Source organism: Hyperolius riggenbachi, chromosome 12 (genome assembly GCF_040937935.1).
Source record: "Hyperolius riggenbachi isolate aHypRig1 chromosome 12, aHypRig1.pri, whole genome shotgun sequence".
In the NCBI taxonomy this organism is placed as follows: Eukaryota; Metazoa; Chordata; class Amphibia; order Anura; family Hyperoliidae; genus Hyperolius; species Hyperolius riggenbachi.
This window is the reverse complement of record NC_090657.1, coordinates 65183759-65204863: the sequence shown is the minus strand read 5'-3', so window position 1 is coordinate 65204863 and position 21105 is coordinate 65183759. Positions and strand designations below refer to the sequence as shown.

Genomic DNA, 21105 nt, shown 5'->3' with positions numbered 1-21105 from the left:
TGTGTTTCTTTTACATGAATCGTTTTCTGTCTTTAGGCAATCCGAGTCCATCTATCACCGTATTAATCAGAGGCATGTCCGGCCGCCATGCCTGGTCTATGCAACTCTGTCATCTTCCCCGAGCTGCCAGAGCCAACCAGCGAGTGAGTAACTCCAGAACCTCCATCCTGCGAACAACCCTACGAACCCCCACTGTAATAGTATTCATAGGCATAACAGTAGTCATTTATAACCTTGAAGAGACACTGAAGCGAAAAAAAATATGATATAATGAATTGGTTGTGTACTATGAATAACTACTAGAAGATTAGCAGCAAAGAAAATATTCTCATACTTTTATTTTCAGGTATATAGTGTTTTTTTCTAACATTGCATCATTCTATAATATGTGCAGATTACACAACACTCAGCATTCAAAATGATTATTTCAGAGCAGTCTGTGAACTAATGACCTCTCCCCTTGCAGAGGAAAAGTAAAAAATTAACTAACAGTTGAGATAATAAAAGTCAGAAAACAGCCCTCACGACTTTGAAAGTCGTAGAGCTTAATGGCTTTTTTGTATAGAGATAACAACTGGAGTTTCTTAAATCTTCCTGTACTGGAAACAATTAGACTGATGTATCTGATCTTAATGTTTTATCTTTTAGCTGTACTACACATACAAATCATAATATCATAATTTTTTTTTCGCTTCAGTGTCTCTTTAAATTAAAATTAAAGGGACTCCGAGCAGTGCAGAAACTATGGAAAGATGCACATCATTTTAAAGCTCTCTTTCTCCTCTTTCCAATGATATATAAACCGCCACCCTACGCCTTTTAGTTTTCGCTATTTTCGCGATTGAAATTGCCGCGGCCGCGATTTCGATCGCGAAATCGCAGGGCAACAATTTAGGTGTCGTCAGAAAGAGGAGAAAGAGAGCTTTAAAATGATATCCATCAAGCCATAGTTATAATGTATTACACAGGGCGACTTTTTGTCAAAGTCAGCAGCTGCATTCAGCAGAATGGAGCTGCTGACACTGGGGAAAGTGTCGTCCTGTGTAATACAATATAACTATGGCTTGATGGATATCATTTTAAAGCTCTCTTTCTCCTCTTTCTGACGACACCTAAATCGTTGCCCTATGCCTTTTAGTTTTCTCTATTTTCGCGATCGAAGTCGTGGCAATTTCAATCGCGAAAATAGCGAAAACTAAAAGACGTAGGGTGGTGGTTTATAAATCATTGGAAAGAGGAGAAAGAGAGCTTTAAAATGATATGCATCTTTCCATAGTTTCTGCACTGCTCGGAGTCCCTTTAAAAAAAAGGTTCCTCTTCAAAAGTTGGTTGGCTAGTGTACTGGTTAAGGGCTCTGCTTCTGACATGGGAGACCAGGGTTTGAATCTCGTCTCTTCCTGTTCAGTAAGTCAGTAAGGAATCCTTTGAAAAGACTCCCTAACACTGCTGCTGCCTACTGAGCACTCCCTAGTGGCTTCAGCGTGAGTGTTTTGAGTCCACCAGGAGAAAAGTGCAATATAAATTCTTGTCATGTCAAAATTTATTTGTTTGCATAAGTTGCAAAGCTCAGCTAAAGGTGCCCATATACTGCCAGATGTGGCGATGGCCATACTCCGCTGTAGCAGTCTGGATGCAGCTCTTGGATGAGTTAATCAGGTGTGGTCGTTTGACACTTAAAGTATGAATAGCCACATGCAGATCAGGGGCTCTGACTGGAGTCTGACTGTATTAGCTGCATGCTTGGTACAGGGGTGTGATTCAGACACTACTGCAGCCAAAGGGATCAGCAGGACTGCCAGGCAACTGGTATCGTTGAAAAGGAAATAAAAATATTTCCCTCTCACTTCAACTTCCCTTACAAAAGGCAGCTAGATGTGTGATGAAATGGGATTTTGCTGATTAGCACAGCTGTCACAAACCGTTCCACAGATAACTTCCCTCCTTTATTTTATTACCCAATAGAAGTGCTCTTACCCATACTTGAAAGTGAAATCTCCTGGGAGAGAGAGCATCAATAAGAGCTGCCACCCTTGTAAGACTCCAGGGAAAGGGAAAACAAAGATGTGAACCACTTTAATGAGACTGAAGCGAGTCTAAATCCACGTTTTTAACTTTTTTTCACCTATTTATGTTAAGCACTATAGCTAGTGCTAAAACGCTGCATCACCACTGCAAAACGAGGCATTTATACCCATCAAATCCCCTCTGCTAAGTGCGGGGAGCGCTTCCTGCTTGAGGTTTTTGGTTGCAACTCTGCCTCCATTTGTGTCAATCTCCCGCGGATCTCCGCCTTCTCCCCACCCCTGTTAGTGAAAGAAGACTGAGAGGGGCGGGAGGAGGCGGAGATCCACGGGAGATTGACGCAAATGGAAGTAGAGCTACAGCTCAAAGCTCTGCCTCCAACATGAAAGAAGGAGCCCTGCAATTAACGCCTCGTTTTGCAGCAGGATTGCAGCATTTCAGCTAAGCCATTAATGCTTAGACTGACTAAAAAAAGTGGTAATTTAGGAGTCTTGAGCGTCTCTTTAAAGATCTTGTTTTGAATCAGGCTGCTGTTCTTAGAATGTATAAGGTGTGACGAATCATTTGAAGCAGAGAGGAAATTTTGACTGCAGTTTCAGTTTAAATGCAATAAATGATACAGCTGAAAGGAAAGGAATTTGTAAAATGCATTCCTGCTGTGAAACTTAAAGAGAACCCAAGGCGGTCCTAAAGGAAAAATAATTGGATACTTATCCAAGAAGAGATCGTCCAGAGGCTCCCTGTGTCCTCCACCATCATTTTAAAAATCGTGACCGCGCTCCTCGGCGATGCCTGCACAGTAGTATGGAGCTGCTCATGGTCGTACTCATGCAGACCCAGTGCGGTGAAGCTTGTGCATGAAGAGAGGAGAACGGACACTATAACGTATCTCACAAGCTCTTTCCTTGGATCCGGTATTGGCAACTGTGGGGGGGTCAGGAAAATGGTTAACGAACGAGATAGGGTCTGTAGGTTTGTTCTTAACCTGAATCTGTTCTTAAGACGGAACATTGTGCCATCTCTGTCCTCTGTTCCCCCCTGTGCCTCCAGTGTCCCCCTCTGTCACCTCTGCCCTCTGTACCTGTTTATTCAAATTTAAAAGCCATTTTTTTTTCTTTTTTCTTTTTTTTTTTAATCGATTTTCTCACAAACTACAAGTCGAATTTGAAAATGTTTTTTTGACTTGTTCCAATGGAAACACAGAATCCATGCAGTTCGTATTGGCGGGTTGTTCATAAGTCGGGGACTACTGTGTATATATGTGTGTGTGTGTGTGTATGTATGTGTATAAAATTTGTTTGCCACAGGTACACTTTAAAGCTCATGGGTATATAAGGAGAGCTACAGGGACTCTGTGAGCCACCCTGCTAGGCATTTGGAGTATTAGGTAGCCTTGTCCCAAGGACTTAGTGGTTGGGTTCTGGTTCCAGTCAGGATTCACATCTTGATTTCCTGCGCCCTTATAGAGGAACTGCAGTAAAAATTACACCATTAATAAAGTTTCTTATTGTTTATAATATTAATTTATAGATTTAGTCAGTGTTTGCCAATTGTAAATTTTATCCTCTCCCTCATTTACATTCTGAAATGTATTACTGGTGTTGAACTTTTTAGTTCTGTCAGGCAATCTGTACGGAGCAGTGCTTTTTAGCGCAGGTAGACTTGGGCGCAGCCGGCGCCACCATAGACTGTAATAGGAATTACAGCTATAGCAGCGCTCAGTGAGTAACGTCGGCGCCGTCAGAAGACGGAGCTGAAGTTGCTTTTAAAACACAATAATTCGGCCTCCAGCAATAACTGGAAGTTAAATTATATCATTCCCCACCATCCATGGTGGCCTGGAGGGGGAATAGTAGTAATTAACGTTGCCGTGAGCTTGTGCTGAAGCAGGATCAGCCATATACCGGCTGTATCCTGCGCCCAAGTCTACCGGCGCCGATTTTAAATGTATGCGATCTGTATGGAATGTTTGTTGTTAATCGTTCTATGCACGGAGGGAGATAATATTTGGTTTTCAGTTGGAAAAAGCCGTTATTTCCCACAATGCAGCAAGGTTTCATAGATAGACCTCACACTGTAGAAGAGGTGTCACCACAATATCAGCCATATAGACCCCTCTGATGATCTGATTGAAAAAAGGTAAACATTTCTCGTGGGAAAGGGGGTATCGGCTACCGATTGGGATGACGTTCAGTCCTTGGTTAAAGTTGCTCTAACCTGTACACTCTCTAGCTGCTCTGTGGATGCAATAACTGACGGGAGGGACTTAGTTGTAGCGCCTATCCTGGATTTCTCCCTTAAAGCAGAGCTCAGCTGTGGTAGTATTCTGTTTCCAGCTCAATGCTGCTCTCCTGGTTTCAGATGTTCATTCCTGAAGTCAGACCGGAGCCTCAGAATAACGTGGGGATCAAGTACAATGTAAAGCACCGACCCTTTCCAGAAGAGGTGGACAAGATCCCCTTCGTAAAGGCCGATCTCAGCATTCCAGACTTGCACGAAATAGTTACTGAGGAGGTGAGGAAACCTTTATCTTTACAGCATTCTTCACATAATTGTGACATCACTATATGTCTCCGTTACTGCTTTTTTTCTTTGCAATATATATAGCTTTATTCAATTTTTAAAGGACAGCCAATGTGACATGATGAGATAGAAATGTGTATGTACAATGCCAAGCACACAAATAACTACACCGTGTTTCTTTTTTTCTTTCTTTTCCTGAAAGAGTTAAAAATCACAGCCATAAAATAATTTCCTGTCAGTTAATGGCTTCTGAGAGCAGGAAAGAAATAAAAAGGGTCAATAATTCATAGATTTTAGCTCTGGCATACTTCAATGACGGTGTCATTGAGCAGAGACAATGAAACCGTAAAAACTAGATTTAAATATAAAATAAAACTGTGGGATATCTAAAAATGTCTTTTTTAGGAGGAGGAGGATAGATACAATTGTCTTTCTCATCAGTTTATTTTCACCTCGCATGTCCTTTAAAAAGGATAAAGACCAGTATCTTGGGAAACAGGTGTGCTAACCAAACAGAGTTAAAGGGATAGAGAAGAGAGAAAGACAGGCTTAGTATCTACTGGTTACCATACTTCTTTGCCATAGCTTGCTTCTGCTGTCTGCTTATTGTTTCCTCTTTGGCCTGCATGGGAGCTGCCATCTTGATGATGTCAGCACTATGAGCAGAACAGAGACAATTCACAGTATTTTTAAAACAAACTGTTGTCACAGACTAATATAAGAATTAAGCTGGCCATACACTGGCCCGATTTCCCGCCGATCGACAGCAGATTCAATCACTGGGATTGAATCTGCTGTCAAATCGTTCACGCAACACGCTAATTTTCGATCTATTTCGGCCCGAAATAGATCGGTCCCGTCGCTCGCGCCGTGTGGAAAATTAGCGTCGATCGCCACGGGTAAGGAGCGCATCGCTAGCAGCGTACGACCGACGCAGGTATACATTACCTGAAGCTGGCTCCCGGCATCTTCTCTGCATCACCTCCCAGCTGGCATCTTCTCCGCATCAGCTTCCGCATCCCGGCATCCAGCATAACTTCCTGTGTCACTGCAGTGACAGCGGAAGTACAAATAGAGGGCGCTCTATTTGAACTTCCGCTGTCACTGGAGTGACAGAAAGTTATGCCGGGATGCAGAAGCTGATGTGGAGAAGATGCCCGCCGGGAGCCGATGCGGAGAAGATGCCGGGACCAGGCTAAAGGTAATGTATGCGGGGGCCCGGGGGGCGACAGCGGCAGCTCAGCAGATTGTGAACGGTTTCAGGCTGAAATCGATTCACAATCTGTTTGCAGTAAAGGCAGCCATACAATCCCTCTCACATCAGATTCGATCAGAGAGGGATCTATCTGTTGGTCAAATCTGATGGCAAATCGACCAGTGTATGGCTACTTTAAAGGTCCGCAGCTGTGCGGCCTTGTCCTATTCAGATATAGAATTGGATGACCTTTGCTTTTTGGGAGAGGAAGGTGCAGCCAAGATGCCCTCACTACCCCTACTTATCAGGATGTGAGAGGGGGTTTATGCCCTCAGTCACCCTTCTGTTTGAATGGAGGGGCTAGTGTGGGGTAGGATATACAAATGGTGTCCGGCTCCTGGGTACTGTCACAGGTAACCCACCTGATTCATACAAAAAAAAATTAGCAATGCTTTGCTTCCAGGAAAGTACACCGTGACCAAATACAGTGTTACTTTGAGGACTTTTTTTCTGGTTCTTTAAAAATGTGCTCGGTGGTATTAATGATGCTTCATTTCCCAGCTGGAGCAGAGGCACGAGAAGCTGAAGATTGGAATGCACAAACAGATAGCCTATGAGACTGCACTGGACCACAAAAAAGAAGAGGAGTTTGCCAAGAAAAGCTACCCTGACCCAGTGACTGAATGCAAGCCTCCCCTTCCTGCACAGGAGTTCCAGACCGCCCGGCTGCTCCTGTCACACTTGGGGTTCCTGTCTCTTGAAGCACTGAAAGTAGGTAACATTCATGTGATGTGGGATTGCAGAAGAGATGATGTAACCACCATCTGACAACTGTGACCATGATTACATATAGCACTGCCAATGCATGAGTTGGGTGCACAGGAGTTGCCAATGGCAATCCCTCCTCCTGGTGCCTAAGACAACCCCTGCCCCATGCTTAAACTTAACCCCCCCCCCCTTACCTGTGTGTCTATAATGAACCCCCCAGAACCACCTAATGCGTTGATGGGGGTTCATTTTTCTTCCTCGTTGACCGCAATCTCTATACCTACACCACCTACTGTTATATGATCAGTCTCCTGTGGTTTCCTTGCTACTTTGACTACTTCCATGCATCCCTTTATCCTTCCAACCCCTTATGGATGCCCCCACATGTTTGTGACAGTTACTCACATATGTGGCCTGTTAGCTGTCTGTTCATTGATCATTAGACTTGACTAACAGATAGATAAAATACGTGTGAGTAACCATTACACACAACTGTGGGCAGCAGTGAATGGTTTGCAGAAAGAGGAAGATGAGCTTGTCTAATGAGCATGAAGACTGGTGTAGAGACAGCTATGGATGGTGAAGTGGCTGGGTGGGGTTGCTGTTTACACAGGAAAATAGTTAACACAGTAAAAATTAAAAAAAAAAAAAATCTACAATTTTTGAAATTTTGCCCCCGCTTGCCTCTTCCAAGAACCTGTGGGATGTACCCCCTTCTCTTCACAAACTCACAGGTTTGAACCCCAAAGCTCCAGCAGTGAGTCACGCTGGGGCTTTTATCTGGGTCCCTGTCTGCTCTTGACAGCAGCAGGCCTGTGGAGTCTGAGTCTGAGCAATTTTGGGTACCTGGAGTCAGTCAGTCAGTCAGTTCATGAACTAAGGAATTGGAGTCTGAATATTTGTGTACCGACTCTAAACCCCTGGACAGCAGGCTGCACTCTTGTTGCAGTGGGTTGCACTTCCTTGGTGAGCTCTGGGAGGGGGTGTGGGACTCTCAGCACTCACCTTCTCCCTTTGCTGCTGATTGGAAAGTATGTGTAGCTACTATAGTATATCAGTTATGGAGGGTCATGTGTCCCTAACTTGAAAACTCCAGCTAGTTGCACACATGCAGTGGTGCGATTTTCCTGCAGCAGGGGAACCAGGGGCAGGACCATCACACTGCACCATTCCCCCGTGCATATTACCTTGCAACAGAGTGTGCCAACAGGGTAATATGCATAGCTCCGCCCCTGAACAGTGACTGGCTCACTTCTTGACAGAAAGTACGTCACTGGTTTTCCTCCAATTGGCGCATGCGTGCCCCACCATCACTGCAGATTGCTGCTGTGCTAAAGACGCCAATGCAAATGCTCGCTGCGCAGTACCGCTAGACACTGCACTGCAAAGTCTGTGTCACCTCTGCTTGCAGTTCTGGCAGGCTTGCTTTGGTGTGTTGGTGTTCTTATAATAAGCATTTTATAATAATAGGCATTTTTCGTGGGCTGATCCTTTTTTTTTAAACAGGAGCCTGTAAATAGCCGTCTACCTCCTCACCTGATTGCCCTTGACTCGCACATCACTGGCTTCTTTGATGATATTGGATACCTGGATCTGCTGCCATGTCGTCCTTTTGATACGGTTTTCATTTTCTATGTGAAAGCTGGTCAGAAAACAAGCCAAGAGGTGAGTCGCATACAGAAGAGGGATTATCAGGCATATACTCAGAATGATGGAGACTGAAACGCCTTTACACAATGCACAACGACCTTGTGACCCTAACCAAGTGACCTAATTAAGGGGAAAATGTAAGAATAAGGTTACATGTAGTTAGAATCACTGCATATGGTGATAAGTGATTTATAGACCTACTTCAAATAGCGAAGAAAGTATACCTATATGTAAGGGGTGGTTCAGACTTGAGCAGATGCAGAATGGAAACGGTAAGCGCATCTGAGAGGCAAGTGTGCTCTGTCTGTTTTGTATCCGCATTGAACAATTTTACCCATCTGTTCCACATCCGCCGTCCGCTCCTGCGTCAATTACGTCCACCCGTACGCTTCACCGTTCACTTGTCCTGCCGCTGTTCGTTCCATCTATTCGGCCCAGAGGTCAACAGAAGTATGAGGCTCTCCATAGGTTACATCGGGCCAATTCTCTTAGCAACAGGGAGAATTTGCATTGGTCCAACATGTACCAATGAGAATTCTCCCTGTTGCTGAGGATTCCCATAGTCTTTTGCAGCCCAGTGGAGATCCCCATGCTAATACCAGCCGCCAGGCTATATAAAAGTGACTCAGTGGCGGCGGGACGTGTGAGTATTACGTCACGGCGGCAATCGAAACGGGTGACGTGGATGCGGCGACTGGCCTAGTGAAAACCTAGTGAATTCTCATAGGCTTTCATTGGATACAGTCCAGTCCAGGAAAATGTGTCAAGTTGGGACTTTGTGTGGACTTAGTGTTTCGTCTCGCGTTCCGCAACAAGTGGATCCTATTTTTAACATAGGATCCACTTCCTGCGTTTATGTGAAGCTATCCACTTCCTGCGTTTATGCGAAGCTTAAAAAAAGTCCCGAATGGGTACATTTTTTCAGCAAGTGTGAATACGCCCTAATGTTATACCATAACAATCACGTTGACAGGAAAAATAAATTGTCTTCAGGGATGGGTTCCAACTGCAGCGAAATGGCCTGACGCCTTTTGTGGTTGAGAACAAACTTTGATTAGGGAGCAGACTTAAGAGAGAGTGGATCAATAATGAAGATTATCTATTCCAATTGTAAAAAGCAGGAAGTGGATGAGAGGGGGTGGGAAGGGGAAAAGTCCTGACTGTTAACCCATTAGCAGCTTCATAGGAATTATTTTGTTTGAGATAAGTGCACTGCTCTTCACCTCAGCTGGCAGAACTTGTGCTGTAAATTCTTGGAATGCTTTGATGTCTCTCTGCTAGCAGAGGATATAGAAACTGAAAGCAGAAGTGCTCTGTTATTGTCACACTGCCCCCTAGTGACAAGTGGCCATAAATACACATCACGACAGTACTAATTAGTAGCAAGGAAATAGAAGAACTAAAAAAAAGAAAAAAAAAGTGCTAAAATTGTCCTGGAACACTTGCAAGCCTCTAAATTGTCCTGGAACACTTGCAAGCTTCTAAATAAATTGGCTGCTAAATGGTTAATGTTACCTGTCAGTCTATGTAATGTTACAGGAGGACATGAACCACAAGATTTGTGTAAAGGGAACTTTGAGTGTTTTGGAGGCTTAAACTGTTCACATAAATACATTTCAGCTGCACATTATTATTATTTAGTATTTATATAGCGCCAACATCTTACGCATCAACATCGTACATAGTAAATATATATATATATATATATATATATATATATATATATATATATATATATATATATATATATATATATATATAGTCTTGTCACTTAACTGTCCTTCAGAGGGGCTCACAATCTAATTTCTACCATAGTCATATGTCTATGTATGTATCTATTGTGTAGTGTATGTGTCGTAGTCTAGGGCCAATTTTAGGTGGAAGCCAATTAACTTATCTGTATGTTTTTGGGATGTGGGAGGAAACCGGAGTGCCGGCGAAAACCCATGCAGACACAGGGAGAACATACAAACTCCTTGGCGATGTTGACCTGGCTGGGATTCGAACCAGGGACCCAGCGCTGCTAGGCGAGAGCGCTAACCACTACGCCACCGTGCTGCCCGTCACATTTTGTTTTCCTGAAGAACAACCTTAAGGGCTGGGAGCCCCTAGAACGTTTTGAAATCGCAATTGCTGAGCACTTTTTGAAGTGATCTTGAATTAAATGCAAGCGATCTGTACAGCAATCGCGATTTCCCTAGGGTTGGTAGTAAAAGCGGTGCAAAATTTATTTGTACAGCAATCGAAAAGCGACTTATCAGCGATACTATACGCTCAAAAACATGCTACTGGCATCGTGATTGAGATCTCAGGAAATCGCAGTTGCTACTGTGGGGTTCCATTTTCATTCATTAACAGGGATGGGCTCACGAGTAATCACGAGTCCATAAGGACTCGGATTTGTGATTAAAATGAGGCTTAACTGCCTCAGCTGTGCGGATGGATGATAAGGGATGATTTACCCATAAATCCACCTTTTTGCCTGTGCTCCAAACAGCTTGCACGCGACCTATTGGACGCGATGCAAGCCTCACTACGCACACTTCCAGTTTGAAAGAGGAAGTGGGCGTAGTGAGGCTTGCAGCATGACCAATAGGACGTGTGCAAGCTGATTGGAGCGCAGGTAGGAAGGCGGATTTATGGGTAAATAACCCCTTATCATCCATCCGCACAGCTGAGGCAGTTAAGCCTCATTTTAATCACGAATTACTCGTGAGCCCATCCCTGTTCATTAACCTACAGCTTTCGGAATTGCCTGCTATTCCAAAATGCTCTATTTGGCCTCAGGCCTAACGGCACGCTGGGATTATTCTGCACCATCTCTCGAAGTCTGCATTGATATTATCTCTCTGTTATTGTATGTACTTACATTCTTGTGAATGTACCATGTCGTCTGCTCTCCACCGTGGTAAGGCTGATAATTAATGTGTCTCCCGTTCACAGATCTTGAAGAATGTTGAGTCCTCTAGTAACGTACAGCCTCACTTCCTGGAATTCCTCTTGTCCCTCGGCTGGCCTGTGGATGTAGGGAAGCATCCAGGCTGGACTGGCCACGTTTCCACAAGCTGGTCAATCAACTGCGTCGGGGAGAATGAGCAGCAAGAGCAGGGTATGTATAGGAATTATGCTTAGTTCGGCAACAAATGCCTACAGGTAATGGTATTGGCATTTACATTTTAAGGGAGGGGGGTCCATATGGTTGTTACCTAGCAGTCATGGACCTTCACAGAGAACTTGATGCTAGGCTTTATCTCTGTGCATATAAAACAGTTATTACACACTGTTTCTACCAATAGAGTCAAAGTCTGCCAATCACTGAATTAGTCCCGGTGTGGAAATTAAAAGGAACCCGAGGTATGAGACCTATGTAAGCTGCCCTATTTATTTCCTTTTAAACAATACCAGTTGCCTGGCGGTCCTGCTGATCTTTCTAGTCAGTAGTATCTAAATCACACACCTGAAACAAGCATGCAGCTAATCTTGGCGGATTTGTCATATATGATCTGGATGCTTGTTCAGGGTCTATGGCTTAAAGGGAAGGTTCAGGGACTAACAAAAAAAAATAAAAATCCATATCCACTTACCTGGGGCTTCCTCCAGCCCGTGGCAGGCAGGAGGTGCCCTCGGCGCCGCTCCCAGTGGCCGACCCGGGCTTCTTCTGCGCTCCATTGTGCGTTTCACGCTGGCGGCATCGGACGTCCTCCGGGCTGTACTGCGCAGGCTCAGTAGTTCTGAGCCTGCGCAGTACAGCCCGGAGGACGTCCGATGACGTCAGCGCGCCGGTGTGAAACGCACAATGGAGCGCAGAAGCCCGACCTGGCTGCCGGCCTGGCCAGGTCGGGTCGGCCACCGGGAGCCTGCGGAGCTGTGCCGAGGGCACCTCCTGCCTGCCACAGGCTGGAGGAAGCCCCAGGTAAGTGGATATGGATTTTTTTTTATTTTTTTTTTTGTTCGTCCCTGAACCTTCCCTTTAAAGTATTATAGGCAGAGAATCGGCAGAACAACCAGGAAATAAACATGTCAGCCTACCATATATCTCTTACCTTGGGTTCCCTTTAAAGTAAACCAGAGACCAAATAATAGAAGGAACCAATACTTCCTCCAGCCCCCTAAGCCTGTGCGAGTCCCTCGTCATCCTCCTGTGGTCTGCCATTTAGCCGCAATCGGCCCCGTTAACTGTCTGTCGCGTCACTTGTGGTCTTCTGCGCATGCACAGAGTTCCCACGGTAAGCCCTGGGTAAGTATCGATTCTTTCTATTATTTGGTCTCTGGTACACTTAGTCATGAAAGGTATCAAAATCTCCTGCCCTGTGCACTGAACAGAGCTCAGAGTTACTGTTGCCAAGGCTGCAAAGAACGATTGAAGATTGTCAGTTATGTAAATTATTAGGTGGCTGTACAAAAAAACAGCATTGAAGTGTACCTGTAGGTAAAAAGTGCCCTTAATTGGGTACTTACCTCAGTAGAGGGAAGCCTCTGGATAATCACCATGACCTCCACAAATCCAGCCCTAGGACCCTCCAAGGCTCTTTGACCAGGGTCGGTCCAAGAGGTGCATGTGGCTGTACTCCCATCAATAAGCTAGCGTTGCTGCACTTCACAGGAAGCCTTGGGCAGTAGCACAGAGCCGATTGGGCTTGGTTTTTTTCATTTAGCAAGAGTGGCTCCATCCTACTGCGCAGACGCGAGGCGTAGTGCCGCCTCGCTTGTTCACGGAGGAAAGCGCAGCCACAAGCTTTTAAGGGGGTCACAGTGTGAAGCGGTGGTCCGGAGGGAGATGTTGGGAGCCTCTGTAGTATTCAAGGGCTTCCCTCTACCTAGGCAAGTTTCTGATTTTTCTCTATTTTAAACTTTGTTTGCTTTAAAGCAGACCTGAACTCAGAACTTCCTCTTTGCTCTAAAAGATAAGCAACAACATAAGAACATTTAAAGAAAAACATTTCTTTGTTACAGCTTACCTAACTCCTGCAATAAATCTGCAGTGTCTACTTCCTGCTTTCATGGGGTCAGAGATAGGGTTAATATCTTGTGTTTAAAAATTGCCGTGGCAGAGGAAATTCCTGAGCTGACACAGCTGAGAGATCAAATTACAACTTGTGCTTAGTCTCGGATGAGAGGGAATTAGAAAAGCTAAACTCTATAAATACATACAGGGTGCATTTTGTCTATTTTCCTTCTGTCCGGTGCAAGAGTTCAGACCTGCTTTAACCTCCTGGGCGATACAATAATATCGCCAGGGGGCGGCGCAGCACTTTTAAAAAAAAATAACATTTTTTAAATCATGTAGCTAGCCTAGCACTAGCTACATGATGGCCGCTGTGCAGCGGCATCCCCCCACCCCTTCCGATTGCCTCCGGCGATCAGAGCAAACAGGAAATCCCGTTCAGAACGGGATTTCCTGTTTGGCTTCCCCCGTCATCATGGGGATGATCGGGATGACGTCATGGCGTCGGAGGGAGTCCCGATCCACCCCTTAGCGCTGCCTGGGGGTGATTGGCCAGGCTGCGTGCGTGGGGGGGCATCTAACGCGGCGGGTAGCGGCGAATCGGCGCGGAGCGGCGGCGATCGGCGTGTACACGCAGCTAGCAAAGTGCTAGCTGCGTGTAACAAAAAAATAATTATGCAAATCGGCCCGCTAGGGCCTGAGAAATCCTCTGCGGCGGCTTACCCGAGCTCAGCTCGGGATTATCTCCCAGGAGGTTAAAAGTAATGACATACTGAGTTCCTCAGGACAGGCAGTAAAGGCAGTATTTGTGTATGAAGTGAGAAATGTAAGTGGTGCAGGTGCTGTATGTAATTTAATAATTGAGGCAGCAAAAGTAGTAGCATAAGGGACTTGTGGAGATATAAATAAAAATCGAAAGCCTTCTCTGGTGTGGTATTTTGAAACAAAAGGAGGTATGCAAGTCTGAGTTTTATACTCACAAGTGTGAGTTACCTAGTAGGCATCCACTTTTCAGACGAGGGGAACTTGAACACATACCTTCAAGGGATATCTCTGTAGATGGTGAAGGGGTCTACTCCCTTTCTTCTTTCCCCAACAGTGGACTCAATCTAGTGTCAACAGGTAAAACAGATGCCATCAGTAAAAAGCTGCTCCTGTTTCTTACTGCCTGAGGAAGTGGGCTTTGACCCACAAAACGCGTAGCAACTTTTGGAGTACACAAGAAACACATTTTTGACAATATCTTGCTGACTGTTCTATGGGGAGATAAGTTTAATTTCCCTGTTCTTCACATAGCGATTGCGATCATGTTTTGAGATTGGCGACTTCCTGCTTGCATGGAAGCAGACATAGGGTTAACATCCTGTGTTTACAAATTAGCTGCTCTGCCAAGGCAGAGGAGATTCCTGAGCTGACACAGCTGAGAGATCAAATTACAGTTATGGTTAGTCACAGATGAGGGGGAATTAGACAGGCTAAACTCTCTAAATTCATAAAGGGTGCATTTCTTTGTTTTCTCTCTGTCCTGTGCAAGAGTTCGGGTCCACTTTAAACTCTAAAAAGACTCCCTTAGCATCCCAGTGTGTATATGTTATGTGCCATTTCATGATATGCTTGCTCCTTTCTGATACTGTAATAACACATCTCCAGTCAGATCAGTGCGAGACCATCTTTTGTATGTATACCTTGCAGAAGAAGCCGCTACGACAGAGGACTCTGGTGGCAGTATATTTAACGGGCAGAAAAAAGTCCTGTACTACGCAGATGCACTGACTGAGATCGCCTTTGTGGTGCCGTCAGCCATGGAGGCCTCGAGTAAGTCTTAATGTAGTTGTGTAACTGGGTGACATGTCTTAAACTCTTGACAGCTTGTAAGTGGAAGAATATGATTGGCTGCATATTTTCTCATTATCTCTCTCTCCTCCAATCAGCGGAGTCCTCGGAAAGCAATGTAGCAGAGCAGGAAGCGGACTCCAGCATGGACCTCCTGCACGGAATATTAAAGCAGCCTCTAACACTAGAACTTTTCCCAAACCACACGGAAAGCCTAAATTCCACACAGAAAGTGAGTTCCACAGATTCCATCCCTCTTTCTTGGCTGTATTTCTTTTAACCTGAAAGTCATATTCCACATTTATGTTGGTGCCGAATTTTCCCACTGACTTCCTAAAGTTTGGCTTTGCTGTAATTCATTTCCTGTGTTCGCCAACACAGGTTAATAAAGCAACACATTATTGTGATCAGCAAATCAAAACCTTACAAATCTGTCACATGATCAGAATAATCATGTTTCTGTATTAGCTTTGCTGCAGGTGATCATCTCTGGTTTTGCGCAGTTACCCCATGTCTCTCTCAAATGTGTATACATGATGATAGGTTGAAGGAAACCCAAGGCTCAATCAGATTTTCATGGAAGGTTAGCTCTGATTGGACGTTTCCTGCAGTCCTGAAGGATGGAGCCTTGTCCTCATTGAGCAGAGCTGTGTTTTTACACAAAGTCTAGTGTGCTTGGCTGATAGATCAGACCAGAAAAGCAACATTTGATTTTTTTGTTCTACAAAACTCTGTTCTTCTGAATTCTGCGTCTTCTAAATTGTAAAAATTCCTCTTCAAGGACAGCTGAAGTGAGAGGTATATGGAGGCTGCCATATTATTTTCCTTTTAACCACTTCAGTCTAGATTGTGCTTCTGCCTGAGGTGCCCGATCGCGCGTGCTCCCGCTGCCTGCCGTTACCCCTCCGATCAGTGAATGGGGAATATAATTCCCATTCACCGATCTAAGTCCCCTGCAGAAAAACCGACAGTCTCTAATCAGAGACCGCGGTATTTCTGCACAAAAATGTTTCCCAGCCTCCTTGTAGTTCCTAGAAGCGTGATCGTATGCTTCCAGGGCTTTTTTGACTGTGGCCAAATAGTAAACTACACCCACATACATTTTTTACATTACCTTACATTATTTTACATTTAAAATTATCTGTTTTCCTCCCACACCAAAAATTACCCAAATACATGTTTTAATAAAAAAATAAATAAAATTACAATTGGAAAAAAAAACACTTACCCAAGGGTCTGAACTTTTTAAATATACATGTCAAGAGAGTATCTTATTATATATTTTTTAAATTATAAACTTGTAAATAGTGATGGACGCAAATTGGAAAAATGCACCTTTATTTCTAACTAAAATATCGGCGCCATAAATTGTGATAGGGACATAGTTTAAACTGTGTGATAACCGGGACAAATGGGCAAATAAAATACATGAGTTTTAATTACGGTAGTATGTATTAATTTTAAACTAATGGCCAAAAACTGAGAAATAATGAATTTTTTCCATTTTTCTTAATCTTCCTGTTAAAATGGATTTAGAAAAAAATAATTCCTAGCAAAATGTACTACCCAAAGAAAGCCCAATTCGTGGCGGAAAAAACAAGATATAGATCAATTAATTGTGATAAGTAGCGATAAAGTTATTGTCGAATGAATGGGAGGAGAACGTTGCTCGGATGCATACGATTTTCGACACTGTAGGCTGAAGTGGTTAAGCAATACCAGTTTCCTGGCTATCCTGCTGATCCTCTGCCTCTAATTATTTTAGCCATAAGCCCTAAACAAGCATGCAGCAAGTCAGCTATTTCTAATCTTATTGTTAAATGTGACAAGATTAGCTGCATGCTTGTTTCTGGTGCGATTTAAACACTTCTGATGCCAAATAGATCACCAGGTCAGTCAGTCAACCAGTATTATTTAAAAAGAAATAGATATGGCAGCCTCCATATTCTTCTCAGTTCAGTTGTCTTTTCAGTGCTTCTCATTGCAGTTTGGAGTGCCACAGGGTACACTGTATTTTTTGGACTATAAGACTAACTTTTTCTTCCCCAAAAGTGGGGAAAAAAGTCACTGCCTCTTACAGTCTAAATGCAGGGAGTTCCTGACTTGCCCATGCAGAGGAGGACAAAGGGGCATAGACTCACAGGGGCATAGAGGAGGACAGAGGTAGAGACATGGGAGACAGAGGTGGACACATAGGGGATACAGGAGGACGCATGAGGTACAAAGGGGGCATAATCCACAAGTATATAGTATATATTTTTCCCCCTGGTTTTTGTCCTCTAAACCTAGGTATGTCTTATGGTCAGGAGCGTCTTATAGTCCAAAAAATGCGGTCATTTGCCATTCCTGTCTGTGCTCTGGAAACAGGAGGGACAGCACAGAACAGTGATCAGACTCACATGAAAGAAAACCTTCATACAAGGAGGCAGAAGTATTAGAGCTGGGGCAGAGTGTACACCGAATACAAGCTGCTTCATAGGACAGCTTATGTCGATGGTTCCTGTGATTGTAACAACCCCAGGCTTATTTAAAAGACAAAGGGAGACCAGGAGCCCAATGGTGCAAGATAGTGTAAGATTCGTAAAAGCAAAATGCTAAGTATGTATATACTCACAAAGGTGGGTTGCAAATCCTTGCAATCACCATCGGAGCAGGTGGGAAATTAACCATCCCCACTCGGTTTTACAGGTCTGTAACAGGAACTGGTTGGTCCGATATAGAGGCGCTCAGCCTGCACAGCCTTAGTAGTTAGGCATCTTCTTTTTTCACTGACCTGAGGAAGCTGACAAGCACCTGTGAAACGTGTTGTTAATTTTATGTGATCAAAAGATCTTTTTTCAATAAACTGGTCCAAATTCTTTGAGAGGCAAGATTACCTGTGTTTATAAGATACACAGCTTATTGCCTTATATTTTATGCATTGGGCACCTCCACCCCTGTTTTAAGTGCTTCATTTGTCGTCCAGGGGTTGTAATAGGTTTCAGATGGGCAGGACATTAATGTACCATAAATCCATTTGTGATCGGGGATTACTTTGACGTTAGATAGTGGTGTGAAAAACTATTTGCCCCCTTCCTGATTTCTTATTCTTTTGCATGTTTGTCACACTTAAAGGAAACCTTAACCGGCGGGGAAAAAAAATTCACTTACCTGGGGGCTTTCCCAAGCCTCCTGCAGCCGTCCAGTGCCCGCGCCGGTCCTTCGGTGCCCTCCGGTCTCCCTCCGCCGCTAAGTTTCGTTTTCGGACGACTGCCAGTCGTCCTCGGGCAAAGCGTCATCTTCTTCCGCATTCCCCGTCGTAAAGAGCCGTAAAGCGCGTCCGCATGACGCGTTTGGCTGGCAGTCGTCCGAAAACGAAACTTAGCGGCGGAGGGAGACCGGAGGGCACTGAAGGACCGGCGCGGGCACAGGACGGCTGCAGGAGGCTTGGGAAAGCCCCCAGGTAAGTGAATTTTTTCCCCCGCCGGTTAAGGTTCCCTTTAAATGTTTCTGCTCATCAAAAAACGTTAACTATTAGTCAAAGATAACATAACTGAACACAAAATGCAGTTTTAAATGATGGTTTTTATTATTTAGTGAGAAAAAAACTCAAAACCTACATGGCCCTGTGTGAAAAAGAAATTGCCCCCTCAACCTAATAACTGGTTGGGCCACCCTTAACAGCAATAACTGCAATCAAGCGTTTGCGATAACTTGCAACAATTCCTTTACAGCGCTCTGGAGGAATTTTGGCCCACTCATCTTTGCAGAATTGTTGTAATTCAGCTTTATTTGAGGGTTTTCTAGCATAAACCGCCTTTTTAAGGTCATGCCACAACATCTCAATAAAATTCAGGTCAGGACTTTGACTAGGCCACTCCAAAGTCTTCATTTTGTTTTCCTTCAGCCATTCAGAGGTGGATTTGCTGGTGTGTTTTGGGTCATTGTCCTGCTGCAGCACCCAAGATCGCTTCAGCTTGAGTCGACAAACAGATGGCCGGACATTCTCCTTCAGGATTTTTTGGTAGACAGTAGAATTCATGGTTCCATCTATCACAGCAAGCCTTCCAGGTCCTGAAGCAGCAAAACAACCCCAGACCATCACTCTACCACCACCATATTTTACTGTTGGTATGATGTTATTGTGCTGAAATGCTGTGTTACTTCTACGCCAGATGTAACGGGAGACGCACCTTCCAAAAAGTTCTGCAACAAGGTATTTTCCCAAAAGTCTTGGCAATCATTGAGATGTTTTTTAGCAAAATTGAGACGAGCCTTAGTGTTCTTTTTGCTTAAAAGTGGTTTGCGCCTTGGATATCTGCCATGCAGACCGTTTTTGCCCAGTCTCTTTCTTATGGTGGAGTCGTGAACACTGACCTTAATTGAGGCAAGTGAGGCCTGCAGTTCTTTAGATGTTGTCCTGGGGTCTTTTGTGGCCTCTCGGATGAGTTTTCTCTGCGCACTTGGGGTAATTTTGGTCGTCCGGCCACTCCTGGGAAGGTTCATCACTGTTCCATGTTTTTGCCATTTGTGGATAATGACTCTCACTGTGGTTCGCTGGAGTCCCAAAGCTTTAGAAATGGCTTTATAACCTTTACCAGACTGATAGATCTCAATTACAGTACTTTTGCTCTCATTTGTTCCTGAATTTCTTTGGATCTTGGCATGATGTCTAGCTTTTGAGGTGCTTTTGGTCTACTTCTCGGTGTCAGATAGCTCCTATTTAAGTGATTTCATGATTGAAACAGGTGTGGCAGTAATCAGGCCTGGGGGTGACTACAGAAATTGAACTCAGGTGTGATAAACCACAGTTAAGTTATTTTTTCACAAGGGGGCAATCACTTTTTCACACAGGGCCATGTAGATTTGGAGGGTTTTTTTCTCACTAAATAATAAAAACCATCATTTAAAACTGCATTTTGTGTTCAATTATGTTATTTTTGACTAATAGTTAACGGTTTTTGATGAGCAGAAACATTTAAGTGTGACAAACATGCCAAAGAATAAGAAATCAGGAAGGGGGCAAATAGTTTTTCACACCACTGTATGTATAATAAGCACAGTCATTCTTTAAGGGCCTATTTCCACTACACGCAGATTGGAAGACTCCAGTGAAAGCCTATGGGCCTGTTTCCACTAAACGCAATTTTTCTGATGCAGTTTCCCATAAGCATTCATTGGAGTCAGTTTTTCTGCATATATTCTGCATCCAATCCGCGTGTAGTGAAAATAGGCCCTTAGGAAACTTTGCTACATGGGCAAACCTGGAATAGATTTATATTCCGACCCATCACTTCTAGTTTTGTGTTTTTTCCTTGTTACAGCTTAGTCCCACCTCTCGCACTAAGAAGCTTCCACTTGGACGGACTGTACCACCACTGGGACCTGAAACTAAGGTGGCCGTTGTGTGGCTGGAGCAATACGATGATTTGGGTACGTTCTCTTAATGACTAACAGCAACTGCCTATTCTTTATAGAATCATTTCAGGTCGCTAAAATAACCACATCTACCCTTAGCCACCATTCCCTAATTATTCACTTTATTTTCAACCACTATTGAAAGATAACTGTACTCTCTAAAGTAATACTTTAGTGTATTACTTCAGCTTTGGCAACTGCCAGCAATGGGGCTCTAATGATCTCCAGGGGGTGCCTAAATTTGGTAGGACATGCTTGATCAGACAATGATCCCTCCATAATGTATCTTTGCCTACTCCTGGCAAAGCCCCAGCCAATGAGTTTGTGTAACGGGACCACTGTGTGAGTTGGGCACTGGGTGGTGCCACTAGTAAAATTATCTCTAATTTACATTATGAATATTCTGCTACTAACTAATCTGGCTCCCATTCTCGCACAAACCCTTTGCACCTAGTGCCTAACACTTATCCTCATGGCTAACAATAGACCCCACTCCCTCCCTTGCTTGGTAATTCCTGCATTTCAGTGGGTGCTGTTAAAAAGAAGATCCTAATCCAGGACTTTAAAGCAAACGTGTAAGGAAAAAAAGGTGATGGTTGAGTATGTAATGGGCGCAAGAGTGCCACTGAAGTTTGGGTGCCAGCTGACCTTTTTTGGAAGGGGGTGGGGAGAGTTAAGGTTAGGTCTGCAGGGGGACAGTTATGGTTAGGCGTGGGGGAGAGGGGGGTTTAGCATTAGGGGGATGGTTAAGGCATCAGAAGGGGGTGTGGTT

General features: G+C 44.1%; 1 protein-coding gene across 3 annotated transcripts in view; it reads left to right on the top strand.

The window, feature by feature from the left end:
- The window catches only part of RALGAPB (Ral GTPase activating protein non-catalytic subunit beta), a 157579-nt gene that overhangs the window by 132056 nt on the left and 4418 nt on the right, over nucleotides 1–21105 (top strand). For all 3 annotated transcript variants that reach the window (XM_068263927.1, XM_068263928.1, XM_068263926.1), the window contains exons 20-27: nucleotides 37–143; nucleotides 4384–4536; nucleotides 6302–6511; nucleotides 8015–8173; nucleotides 11102–11267; nucleotides 14796–14918; nucleotides 15035–15168; nucleotides 20240–20348. In XM_068263927.1, the coding sequence (XP_068120028.1) occupies nucleotides 37–143; nucleotides 4384–4536; nucleotides 6302–6511; nucleotides 8015–8173; nucleotides 11102–11267; nucleotides 14796–14918; nucleotides 15035–15168; nucleotides 20240–20348 (1161 nt within the window). The remainder of the gene's footprint in view (nucleotides 1–36; nucleotides 144–4383; nucleotides 4537–6301; nucleotides 6512–8014; nucleotides 8174–11101; nucleotides 11268–14795; nucleotides 14919–15034; nucleotides 15169–20239; nucleotides 20349–21105) is intronic.